At 45.8% G+C, this 13,690-nt stretch overlaps 1 protein-coding gene across 1 annotated transcript; it reads left to right on the top strand.

The window, feature by feature from the left end:
* Positions 1-453: 453 nt before the first annotated feature.
* On the top strand, positions 454-4,881 carry LOC108789338 (endonuclease domain-containing 1 protein-like). The gene is made up of 2 exons (XM_018559317.1): positions 454-738; positions 4,321-4,881. Exons 1-2 carry the CDS (start codon positions 454-456, stop codon positions 4,879-4,881), a joined length of 846 nt encoding a protein of 281 aa, XP_018414819.1.
* The last annotated feature ends 8,809 nt before the right edge of the window (positions 4,882-13,690 follow it).

Raw genomic sequence — 13,690 nt, 5'->3', positions numbered from 1 at the left:
GATAACTAGACTGATGGCCAACATCTACAGAATAAGTTATGCCATGTGTTTTGTTTAAAAGTGAAAATCTTTTTAAACATTTACCTGAAGCTAACTCATTCCTATTGGTGATTTTCAAAGTGTTAAAAACTAATACAACAATAGCCCAAGAACTTTGTTTAAAATGGCCCAGATGCTCAAAACAAAAGTACCATTTTTGTAACTCTGAATTGATGGTTCTTTTAATTCTATTTTGTATGTTGAGAACGCTCCAGGTGTTGACAGAAAACTTGACCTTCGGGAGGCCAACTTTCCACGGGTGATTGTAATCAAATGGAAACACCAACAGGTTCACTAGGTCACATGGAGCCTATAAACTTTGGAAGTTCAGTTGAGTGGATCACAACAAGGTCTTGTAGTTGTGGCAATACACACCAGGTTTGTGGACAGTTGAGAGTTTCTGAAGGTCCCACCATGGTGTTTCAACTCCTTGTGGTTTTGGCTCTGGCTCATGCAGGCTTGGCCAGAGTCAGCCCAAATTTTAGCGACTGCCTGGGTCAGTTCTATGCCAGCAAACCTCCGGTTGGATTTACCGGTCCCATTACCCCCATCTGCCAGATGTATGAGACCTACAACAATCCTTTCTTTGCCTCACTATATCACAAGGGAAACAGGTATCCTCTGTATTCTGCTTATATCCTGGACACCAGACCCGGTGATGTCACAGGAGCCGACCAGACTTTCCGACTCGAGCCACAGGTGAGATCATACTGGTCATATATCATATGCAGAAAACTATCATTATTTTTTAACCTTTTTTTGAAAGCCATAGACTTTCTTGGTGTAAAACCTTTATTTCAAAAATAAATGTTTCATATAAGTTGCATCCATGATAATGATGATTTAAAAAAAAATAATTAAACTGTTACAACATTTAGGTTAAAAAAATAGGTTTTTGAGCACTCGACATGGTATATCAATGCACAAATTGAGAACAGGCATGTCTTCTAAGTAGTCCTGGTTTATTTGTTGTTATATACAGTACATCCTAGGTTGTGAGCTAAGATAGTTAACTTCAGTTAGACTTCACTACCTTGATGTGGCAGTATGGCTTCACATGAATTTGGAAATGTATGCATGAAAAACCTTTTAACCGAAATGTTGAAACGGTTTCATTAGATTTTTTGCGCTGGATTGAGTACTCGGAAATGTTTCTATTGTTTAGTGTACAGCTCTGCCCACATGCCCCTGCCCATCCTAGTTCTAAATTGATGTGAGTGGCTGACATTTTGCTTTCTCTTGACTAGGTTATCACAGACTAAACCAGGTCCCATCGATGAAAAAGTAGTAGGAGAAGTGTCTTTCCTTAATTTTGTAGTCTATTATATCTGACCTTTCCAGCTATTTAGGTGTATTTCACAGCAAAGGTGTTTAAAAAATCATGACCTGGGTGTCCTAGCCTGGAGTTTGACACTAGCAAATGCTAAATATTTACCTTTAATAATAAGACATAGTTGTAACTAGGGATGCACCGATACTGTTTTTTTGTATCGAGTACAAGTACCAATATTTTTTTCCAGTGCTTGCCGATACTGAATGCCGATACCGGTCCCATTAAGGAAGCCAGGTGGCATGTAATAACTCGCCACCTGGCTTCCTGATTAGCCCGGAAGCCAGGCGGTGTGTAAAGACTCGCCACCCGGCTTTCAGATTAGCAGGGAAGCCATCTCCATGCTCCCTCGTTACCAGGTGATGAGGAAGCATGGAGCCAGCTTCCTGGCCAATAAGGAAGCCGGGCACTGTGTAATGACTCGTTTCCCGGCTTCCTGAATTGGTCAAGAAGCTGGCCAATCAGGAAGCTGGGCAATAAGTCATTAACCGGCGCCGGAAGCTGGCACCATGCTCCCTCGTCACCAGGTGATGAGGGAGCATGAAGACGGCTTTCTGGTCAATCAGAAAGCCGGGAGGCGAGTAATGACTTGTTGCCCAGCTTCCTGATTGGCCAGCTTCCCAACCAATCAGGAAGCTAGGTGGTGAGTCATTAGTCAGGAAGCCGGCTCCATGCTCTCTCGTCGCCTAGTGATGAGGGAGCATGGAGTCGGCTTCCTGGCCAATCAGGAAGCTAGGCAGCATGTAATAGCTTGCTGCCCGGCTTCCTGATACCGGAAGCTCAGGTATCGGGCTAGGCATCGTAGCATTTGGGCGAGTATGAGTACTCATTCAAATACTCAGCATCTGCACCAATACTAGTATCGGTATCGGTGCATCCCTAGTTGTAACTGAAAATAATAAGAAAACACATTAAAACATATACTGTAAGCCTTGGATAAACTTGGAACTGAAACGGAAACCAAAAATTTTAACTTTTTCAAATATTTTATTTTTATTCATTTTTTATAAACTTTTTATTTTTTTATATTTATTCATTTTTTTAAAAATATTTTTATTTTTTACTTTACTTTTAGGGACTTCAGGGAAATATCAGGGGTCTTAACAGATTTCCCTTTTAAAATAGAAAAAGAGATTGTGGACACAGAGTCCTCAATCTCTTTTTCTGCAGCCCCTGTTATCAATGAACAGGAATCCTCTATGCTGAGTGTTCCTGTTCATTCATAACATGAGGACATGGCATATTTGCTATAACCACAATCATGAATGAACAGGAGGTGATGTAGATCACTTCCCATTCATTCATAATTAAGGATATAGTAAACATACCATGTCCTCAATTATTTACAAACAATCAGCGATCACTGAGTGATTGTACTGCTCTCCATTCTGACAACGGTCACAGGAAGCTGAGGGAGTGGAGCTCAGCCTGCTGTGACAGCGCTGGCTGTCTCCTCCCACACCGCCGCTCTGCCGATCTGTCACAGGAGGGGAGAAGAGACGCCGGCCGCTCACAGCGTTCTCCTCCCGCAGCACTCGATCGCCTGTGACAGTTTCTTTACTCCCCGCTGGGACACAGAGCAGCGTCCAGCGGGGAGGAGAGAAAGCAGGGATGTGCTGATGTATCGGCATTATGCCAAAAGTGCAATTTTCGGCCGATATGTTTCAGCGGCCAATATATCGGCCAATGCATCCCTAATAAATTGTTTTTATTTATTTTTTTAATCTGGGACAGATTCGATCATCTTTTGATTATTGCAGTAAAGGTACTATGAACATATCAGACAAATCCACGCAATGAAATAATAGAAAAGGTGCCTCTACAAAGCATGTAATGGTTACCTGATCCAAATGCTGCTGGTTTAAACAACTAGAAAATTATACCGAAAAGTTACCTTTAAAACCTTCAAAAAGTTTTAGTTATGGATAGAGTGGGGAAGGTCTAGGACCTCTGTCTTGTTGCCCTCTGAATCTCCATTGGGGAAATCACCTCTCACTACAAGGTTCAGTGACAGTTCATCCTTTGGCTAGGTTCACATATCGGCAATCCTGGGACCGTGCAATCGTGCACGATTGCACACAGCGAATGCCGATTGCCGCTCATTTCAATGAGGTTATATCCGCGTGGCCATCGCTGGAAAAAGGTACATCTACTTTTTTGCGACACGCACTGTGCGGTTATTTCAACCGCGATCATGCACAATTGCGCGGGCAGTATAGCTGCGGAAAACTGTGTGATCTGCCTGGCGCGACTGGGGTGCCATTAGAAAATAATGATGTGCAATTTTGTAACCACACGGCCATCCACGCGGTTTCATGCACAATTGCCGCACGGTCATGGATTGCCCTAGTGTAAACCTAGCCTAAATCTGCCAAATATCATTGTAACAGGAAGGGAAAGAAAGTCATCCAATGGGGGCTCCTGTTCTGATATATCTCATGGCTTCCGGTTGTGTCTTTCTCACTGCATTCAATACAATGCGTTGGTGGAGTTCACCTGCAGCCAAATCCTTTCATTTAGTTTTGGATAGAGCGTGGAAGGCTTTGAAACTCTGCCAGGTTTTCATTACTGTCTGTGTTCCGGTTGGAGAGATTTCCTTTTACATTCAGTCAGGACAGGAAGTGATGGGGAATCTCTCCAATAAGTATACAGACAAAAATAAATTTTTAGTACAATGACGAAGGGTTAGGACTTCTTCAAAGTTTTTATTGTCATTTCTGCCTCCCTGTCTTGGTGACATTTGCTCCCCCTGTTTCTTGTATGGATGTCACAGTAACAAGTGAGAGAAAATCTCCCCAATGGAATCACGGACAGAAATGAAAACCTGACAGAAATTTTACATTTAGTCCACATTACCAAAAAACCCCAAAACATTTGGGTTGGAAATAAGCTTTACGACGTACTACTAATTTTTACGACTACTACCCATTTTTTTTAAATTTGCCTTTCAGCTTGTGGACACCAGGCTTCCAAGGGAAATGTCGCTCCAGCCTGCAACTGAAACTGCAATTCGCAATCTCGGCCTCTCCGGTGTCGCTACTGACCTCATCAAACAGAATCAGGCCATCAATTCTGACTACACGGGAAGCAACTACCACAAAGGTCACCTGAACCCCAATGCCGACCATCCTGATGGGCCTAGCCAGAAAGCCACCTATACCCTGACCAACGTGGCACCCATGTTCGGCTCCCTAAACAGTGGCGCCTGGCGAGGCAATGAGAAGAAAGTGAGGGACATTGCAGCCACTTGTGGTAGGATGTATGTGGTAACGGGTGCGGTGCCTGGAAACAATTGGATCTCTGTCAATGGTGTACAAAGGATCAACATTCCTAGTCACATATGGAGCGGATACTGCTGCCTGGACAACAACAATCGGCCCATTAGAGCTGAAGGAGCCCTGGCGCCAAACAATGCCAACACAGTGCAGGTGTTGAGCATTGCTAGCCTGCAAAGCCAGCTAAAAACACTGCTTGGTGCCACTGTCACCCTGTTCCAGAACAACTGCACTTAATTTCTGCACACCAGTCTCAATAAATATTCTGAGCTTCCTCTAGGTGACTGTTTGGTTACTTCTAGGCTTACCAATTAAGGAACAAGCAATTGGCAGTTGTAGACTATAGCAATCAAACAACTAGATTGGTTTGAAATCAGGCTAGTAAAACACAGAAAGGATTCCCTGTTGCTAAAGGTTACTGTCTTTTGCATGTCACTTTTGATGTTGGTGTTGTCTTTAAGGGCCATTCCACTACAAACTACCATCAAGTAGAGTCACCTACGTGCTTCCATAATTTCCAGGTGACTCCAATTTCCGCGTGGGCCCAACTGCCGTGGCCTTTATGAGAACAAATGATGGTCAGGGGTGTATCTACTGCAAGGCAAACTAGGCATTTGCCTAGGGCGGCACTTTCCAGGGGGGCGCCAAAAAATGCTGTTAGTTGGGGCGCCAAAAAAAACAGTTAATTGGGAGAAAAAAAAATTATATTATAAATTATTCATGAATTACTGCCAGTACTCCTGGACCTGGTGCTTCTTTGACTGGGGATCAACGTGTCCACCTATACCGCCTACACCTACATGTATGCTGCAGCTCCATAAACTCCGTTAAGAGTTATGTATCTAGAGCTACATAGCCCAGCGGCCAAGGCAGAAGATGGGTAAATGCAGAATTAGAGGGCCCAGCATATTAAGGCAGAAGATCGGTGTTGCAGCTGCAGAATTAGGGAGCCCATCAAGCCAGGAATAGAGAAGGTGGCTATTGCAAAGGTAGAACTAGAGCGTCCCGCTACATTGATAGCGCAACCTGTCAGAATCTAGATACAACGTGCGCGCTGTATCGCACTACTGACAGGTTATGCAAAATGTCTTAAACCGGAAGGGGTGGGACTAATTTAGATTAGGGATGGGGGGGCGGGGTGCTCGGGTTTAGTCTTGCCTAGGGCAGCACAAAACCAAGATACACCACTGATGATGGTGTCACACTCTTGCTAATGTATTCCCCAGAAAGACAAATAAACATAAATTAGAGAGTGGCAACTTCATGATGGCTTTTTAGAAGGTAATGGGAATGTGATGCACATGACAGCTCTGAACGAACATTCTCTGGGGACAGAACAATGGGCAAGTCAGAAAACTTTGATTGATTGGGATTCTATTTCCCAGTGCAAGGAATGTCTATAAGCTGCATCTCCTCCCCCTACATTGCCCTACATTGCCTGTGCAAACCAACATGTCAATGAGGAAAAATGCCACTTCCTCACAACCCTGGCCCGGTGGTTGTGGTCAGGGCCGTGGTCAGGGGGGTACGGCCGATACTCATGTAAGGGGCCTGGGCAGCCTCCGGGGGCCCGCCCGGGACCCATACATGAGTATCGGCCGACGGTGAAGTGCGAGGAGGCGGCCGGGCCCCCGCAGCATCGGTTCGGGTGTGCAGGTCATTGGCGGATCATCGTGATTGAGGCAGGCGGGGAGGAGAGCGGAGCCGCTGTCCTCCTGTCAGTTTCAGGATGACAGTGGCTGTGTGCATGGCCGAGTGGAGGATCGGTAAGTATCATTGATATTTACCGATCCTCCGTGTACAGCACAAACACTGGAGGGATTGTCTGATTACTAGACATGTGCGATTCGTTTAGTTACGAATCGAAATTCGTACAAATTTTCCTGAAATTCCGAATTTCGGAGCATCCGAAATCCGAATGGCAGTTTCCGAATTATATCCGAAATACGAAATTCCGTTAACGAATTTCGGATCCGAATTTCTTTGTTACTCCTAGAATGAGATCCTAATAGGTTGGACTTGATGGACTAATGTCTTTATTCAACCTCAAATACTATGTAACTATGTAACAAAGGTATTTTGCTTTTTAACTTCATCATAACGAATGTTCGTAAAGTTACGAAAATATAACCGCCACTAACGAAAATTCGTATTGAATCTGAATCTGAGTTCAGTTACGAATGATGAAATACGAAATAACGGATATTCCGAAACGAAACAGAACGAATTTTTTGACGGCGCACAAGTCTACTGATTACTCCAGTGTTTGTAAATAAGTGGGGACACAGTTATGAATGAACAGGAGGTGATTTGCATCACCTCCTGTTCATTCATGAATTTCTCAATGGATGGGAAGCACTCAGTACGGAGGCTCCTCCCCATTGAGAATCTGCTTGATAGTAAATATCTTACTATCAGCAGTTTGTGAATGAATGGGAAGCCTCTGTACTGAGTGCTTCCCATCCATTGAGTGCTGAGGCTGCAGAAAAAGACATTGAGGACTCTGTGTCCTCAATGTCTTTTTCTATTTCAAAAGGGAAATGTCAGGGGTCTGTTTAGACCCCTAATATTTCCCCAAAGCCCCCCCAACAGTAAATTAATAATAAATAATAATAAAAAAAAAAAGTGTAAATAAAAAAAGCACAACCCCCCTCCCCCCCACACATACCATATTGTGGTGTACGCCAGGCACATGCGCTGCAGTGCGTTGTTAGAACGCATCGCAGTGCATTATTTTTTTCTATAGTAAAAAAACATTAATTTAACTGTGGCAGCGCATGGGAAAGCTGTGTGACGCATTGCCGTGCATTGTAATACCTTGTGTTGTAATTAAATCTACGCCTGTATCATTTTATTACAACACAAACACCAACACAGCGCAAAAAACATTTATAACATAAATCGCTTAATTACAGTTTAGCGTTCCTTAATTTTTTTTATAATCCCCCTTTCCTCAGTCTCTCATTGGTGTGGCAGTATAGCTGGTGGTATTCTGCATATGATGCTGGTGGTATTCATCATCCCCCTGATTTTTATTATGATGTATTGCTGGGACTTTTAGTCCTGCATAGCTGGTGGTATTCTGCATTGCTGTGTAATCATTATAGAGAAATGCACAATAGCACCAACTATGCAGGACTACAAGTCCCAGCAATACATTATAACAGGCCTCTCGCCCGCTCGCAATTGGCGAGTGGAAATTGCGGGGGGGCGAGTGGAATATCAGTAATGGTGCCTCGCCGGCGGGACTAGGGATTGAACACTACCGCCGCGGCGCTCGCTCGCTTCTGTTTTCTCTTCTCTTTCTCGCCTGCTGCAGCTACAGAGCGGCCGAGCCTGAGAAGGAGAAGAGAGAACAGAACCGAGCGAGTGATTGCCGCGGCGGTAGTGTTCCATCCAGAGCCGGAGCTTGCTCTCTGCGCTCACTCTCTTTCGTCCCGGCCGCTTCAGCTCCACTCAGAGAGGCGGCTCTGATTACACCCGTTATCGCTCCCTCTCTCTCCTTCTGGCCGCTCTGAAGCTGCAGCGGCCGGGAGCAGAGAGAGGGAACGCTGTCGGGGTCTCAGAAGTACCCCTTCATCAGGCTCAGAATGAGCCTGATGAATGGGGTACTTCATAGACCCCGAAAGCGCTTGTACTGAATGGCAATTTGTCATTAAAGGACTTTTTGCTGTAAATATTGTGGTGTGCTGGTGACAATTTTTACTACTTCTATATTGCTCATGGTGCCATCCGTGGTCGCTACAAGCACCCACCTGCTTAGCAGGTTTACTACTTTTCCGGTAAGGCTGGTTTCCTATTATATAACATTGCTGACCTCTGTACTGTGCGTCACAATGCTGACCTCTGCACTGCGCGTCACACAGCTGGCCTCTGTATTCTGTATTGCACCACTGACTTCTGTACTGTGCATTGTTACTGATCTTTATACTCTGCGTCACACCGCTGACCTGGCGGAGTTAAGGCTGGGGCAGGGTAGGGGTTAGGTGGGGCAACTGGTGGCGAGTAACTTTTTAGGCCTGGCTAGTAGCTTAGGACTTGAAATTTTGAGCCCTGCATTATAATATTAAGTAGGTATGCACCAGTCGGTGCCAATACTGGGCATTTTCACAAGTATTCATACTCGTGAAAATGCCCTGATACTAAACGCAGATACCGGTGTTCTGTCTAGAATACCAACGTAATCGAATTTGCCGACCTCAGCATCTGCGCTTGTGCACAGACCAGTATGATCGAGGAAACCGGGATCCGTCTGTGTGCAAACGCAGATACTGGGTTGGTGTTCTCGACAGAACACCGGCACTAAATTTTTAAACTGCAGCGGCTGCCTGAGGTCCCGCACTTGCTGGGGACCTCGGCAGCCTTCCTGTTAACCACACAGTTTCATGGCGGCCCGGGGTTAGGGGGGCCCTTCATAGTTTCTTGCCCTGAAGGGTCTAGTTACGTCACTGAATTCCAGCAATACATTATACAAAGCTGCAGCGGCGGATCCAGGGATATCTGGATCCGCCGCTTACACTCTAATGTCCCCACCACAGTCACATCAGTCTCTGTACAGAGGAGCTTACACCCTAATGTCCTCCCCCACAGAGACTGATGTGACTGTGGGGGGGACATTAGAGTGTAAGCTTCTGATGTGACTGGCTCAGCACTGCACTGCGGTATATGGGCAGGGGGGCTTATAGGAATCTGGGTGCTCCCTTTCACAAAGGGAGCACCCAGACGCTGCCCCCCCTCGAGAATGAGTAACGGGTAGTTGTTACCCCTACTCATTCACCAAATGCAGTAAAATTGTAAATAAACACACCTCACTGAAAAACCCCACATTGTTGACATTCGAGAGCAGAGCTGTCATTTTGTAGCTGGTGCTTGTTTCCTTACTCATTCACGAGGTGGGGGAAACATCTGGGTGCCCCCTTTATGCAAGGGGGCACCCAGATTCCTAAAAGCCCCCCTGCCAGCAGACCCCCCACAACCAACGGGCCAGGGTTGTGGGAAAGAGGCTCTTGTCCTCATCGACATGGCCTGTTATGGTGCAGGGGGTGTGCATGCTTGTCTCCCCCTTTTCCTGCTCTGCCAGGGTGCTGCAGGGATCAAGGGTCTGGTAAAGGATTTTAGGGGGACCTCCCCTTTTTTTTGGCATTGGGGTCCCTTCTAACATTCCTAGAATCCCCAGAATTTTATTGTTTCTGTGGACTGTCAAAAGTTAAAAAAAATAAACATTTAATGTCACTTTGCTGCAATGAATGTTCATTCGTAATTATGGTTTAACTCCTCCATAATTAATGAATAATTCGGATTCATCCAAATCTGCCGGTGTTCTATCAAAGATTGTGATTGGGTTGGAATGTGTGACCGGTCACGTGGTCACACATTTTAACGTAATCATGCCCACTTTTTTGGCGTTGGAATATGTGACCGGCAAAAGGAGAAGAATTCTAACGCTTTCTCAGCTGTTCCAGGGCAGATCGGCATCACAGATGGTATGTGCAGGAGAACCGATCTGCCATGGAACAGCTGATCGGTTCTGAAATCTCACTTCTATCGGACTTTGCGGAATTTGAGATCGCAGTCACATAGTCAGATAGAAGTGACATTTCAGGACCGATCAACTGTTTCAGGGCAGATCGGTTCTCCTGCACATACCATCTGCGATGCCGATCTGCCCTGGAACAGCTGGAATTCTGCACCTTTTGCCGTTCACATATTCCACCGCCTAAAAACTGGGCAGGATTTGGTTAAAATGTGTGACCACAGCACCGGTCACACATTCTAACGCAGTCACAAACTTTGATAGAACACTGGCGTTTATCTCTAGCTAAAACTTTTACACATCACAGAACAGAATCCGTTGTAAGTGATTTCATCAGAATTTGAAATAGATGAAAAAGCTTTTGATTTTAACCGCCTCCCGGCTGGCCGTTGTGCTTACACGGCTGGCTGGGAGCTTCCTGGATGCGACGGCCTGTCAGCCCCGCCAACTCGCGCGCGAGCAGGAAACTGTAACTACCACCATTTTATTCTATAGGGTCTTGGCATTCAGAAAATATATAATGTTGGGGGGTTTTAAGTAATTTTCAGGCCTAAAATGTGGAATATAACATGGGTACAAAAAATGAAAAAAAGGCCTCAGTCATAAAGGGGTTAAAAAACAGGCAGCAATGCCTGTTTACATACAAGCAATTCACCGGCTATAGAGCTTGTGGATCGCTTGTATAGGGATCTCTGCTTCATCAGCTTTGTTGGAGGGTCCTAGGTGACATTAGGGGTCTTGGAGACCCCTGATGTCTCCATAAAGAGGACCTGTGAAATCCTCTTTGCTATCACATAGAGGGTTTCGTATCCCCCTATGTGATAACAATAAAGTTAGGTGGAAAAAAAATAGGAAAGCAAAATTAAAGTTGCAAAAATAAAATTAAAGTCACACATGGAAAAGAATTAAAAAAACACAAAATTTTTCTAAAGTCCCCACCCAAACATACACGCGTGCAAACATGCGCATACGTGCAAAAACGACGATTGCTCCCATTACGCCGCACATGCTACATATCACCGCAAACGTTGCAGTGAGAGCAATAATTCTAGGGCCATTAATCGCTGATAACACTAAACTGATGAGCAGTAGAAGCTTTTAAAGCGTCGCCTATGGTCACTTTTGGGTATGGTCGTTTTTTGCGATTTGCACGCAATTTTAAGGCTTGGCATGTTTGGTGTCTATTTACCTGATGTGACCCCGTGTTTTATATTTTAACAATAAATTGGGTAATAATAAATGTATTATAACATGATGTAAAAAAAAGTGTAGAGGCTGCCTGTTCATTTACTGTATAACAGAGGATGCAGAAAAAGAGATTGAGGACTCTGTGTCTTCAATCTCTTTTTCTATTGTAAAAGGGAAATATCAGGAGTCTGTTTAGACCCCTGATATTTCAACGAAGCCCCCAAAAGTAAAGTAAACAAATTAAAAAAAATGTAGAAAATAAAATATTAAAAAAAGAAAAACGTTTAGAAAAATAATTTTTTTTTTTTAAATAATGTAAAAAGGTTAGACATTTTTTCCCCCGGTTTTGGCATTATTTTCGGTTTTAGTCTCAAACCTTCATTCCGATGCACCTCTAATAATAATCAAAAATAATTGTTTGTTGGAAGTTACAAGATGCCAACTTTCACTCTGTCAGCAGCCAGCTTTCTCCTTACCCTGTACAGGATCCTGTGTGTATATCATCCTGTACAGCTTCCTGGGGGGCTCGGCACGTGGAGCTGCGAACACGCCCGAGCCCATCACTACTGTTGATGTCCTGCTGAGCACTAAAGAGGACGGAACAGTATCTTCCTTCCTCTTAAGCTCCCCATAGCCATCTCCGCCTCCCATCTTCCCGGCCCTGCCCAGCTCCACCCCTCACTCCTCCCAGCTCCACCTCCTGACTCTGCTTCTAGGCTCCCTGCTTTGACTCTAGCTCCTCCCAGCTGTACTCCCTGGCTCCAAATCCTGGCTCTATCTCCTGACTTCATCTCCCAGCTAAGGTACCCCAAGGACACATGTGACACTCCAATAGGGAGAGGGCACTCTGATGAGGGCAGTTGGTGTAAGGGGGCACTCTAATGGGAGCAGCTGGTGTAAGAGGGCACTCTGATGGGGACAGACGGAGTAAGTGGGCACTCTGATGGGGACAACCAGTGTAAGGGGTCACTCTGAAGTGGGCAGATGGTGTAAGTGGGAATTCTGATGGAGACAGCCAGTATAATGGGGCACTCTAATGGAGACAACCAGTGTAAGGGAGTAGAAAGGTATCATGGCACACTCACAAACCAGCATGTAAAACAACTTGTCTCACCACAAAGGTTAATAACAGAGGGGGCACTCTGATGGAGACAGCCAGTGTAAGGGGGCACTCTGATGGAGACAGCCAGTGTAAGGGGCCACTCTGATGGGGGCAGCAACTGTAAGGGGGCACTCTGATGGGGACAACCAGTGTAAGGGGCCACTCTGATGGAGACAGCCAGTGTAAGGGGCCACTCTGATGGGGGCAGATGGTGTAAGTGGGAATTGTGATGGAGACAGCCAGTATAATGGGGCACTCTAATGGAGACAACCAGTGTAAGGGGGCACTCTGATGGAGACAGCCAGTGTAAGGGGGCACTCTAATGAGGGTAGCCAGTGTAAGGGGGCACTCTAATGGAGACAACCAGTGTAAGGGGGCACTCTGATGGAGACAACAAGTGTAAGGGGCACTCTGATGGAGACAGCCAGTGTAAGGGGCACTCTGATGAGGACAGCCAGTGTAAGGGGGCACTCTGATGAGGACAGCCAGTGTAAGGGGGCACTCTGATGAGGACAGCCAGTGTAAAGGGGCACTCTGATGAGGACAACCAGTGTAAGGGGTTACAAGGGATCACTGCACATCCCAATGGCAGCTGAGAACCCCCGTGCGTCACTGCACCAAATTGGTGCAGTGACGCATGGCTTGTGAGTGTGCCATGATACCTTTCTACTGTTTTACTGTTCAAAGCCCATTTCATGTGCACCTTACTGTATAGCTGGTGACAAATTGTTGAGTGCGTTTGCCATTTGTTTTGCTTGACCGATTTGGTGCAGCGACGCATGGGGGTTCTCAGCTGCCATTGGGATGTGCGGGATCCCTTGTGTGTTTCTGTGCTTTTAAGGAGGTTGGGCTTCCTCCTGACAAACCTGCACCCAATTTGAAATCTTCTGCCCCATGTGCTCCAAGATGGAGACTCTCACAGTTTAGAGTTAGGACCACACTATAAGAGGTGCCTTGGCGCGGCTGTGCGGCTTTCACATTCCCTGCCCATGGGAAAAGCCAGTGTAAGGGGACACTCTGATGGGGACAGCCAGTGTAAGGGGACACTGCGATGGGGACAGCCAGTGTAAGGGGACACTGCGATGGGGACAGCCAGTGTAAGGGGGCACTCTGATAGGAACAGCCGGCGTGTGTTTCCTGTGTGTATATCACCCTGCAGATGAACTGTGTGTTCTGATGTATATTAAGGATGGGCTCGGGGCGTGTTCGCAGCTCCACGTGCC

The sequence above is a fragment of the Nanorana parkeri genome, unplaced genomic scaffold (assembly GCF_000935625.1).
Source record: "Nanorana parkeri isolate BGI_ZX_2015 unplaced genomic scaffold, ASM93562v1 scaffold389, whole genome shotgun sequence".
Classification (NCBI taxonomy): Eukaryota; Metazoa; Chordata; class Amphibia; order Anura; family Dicroglossidae; genus Nanorana; species Nanorana parkeri.
This window is presented reverse-complemented; position numbering and strand designations above follow the sequence as displayed.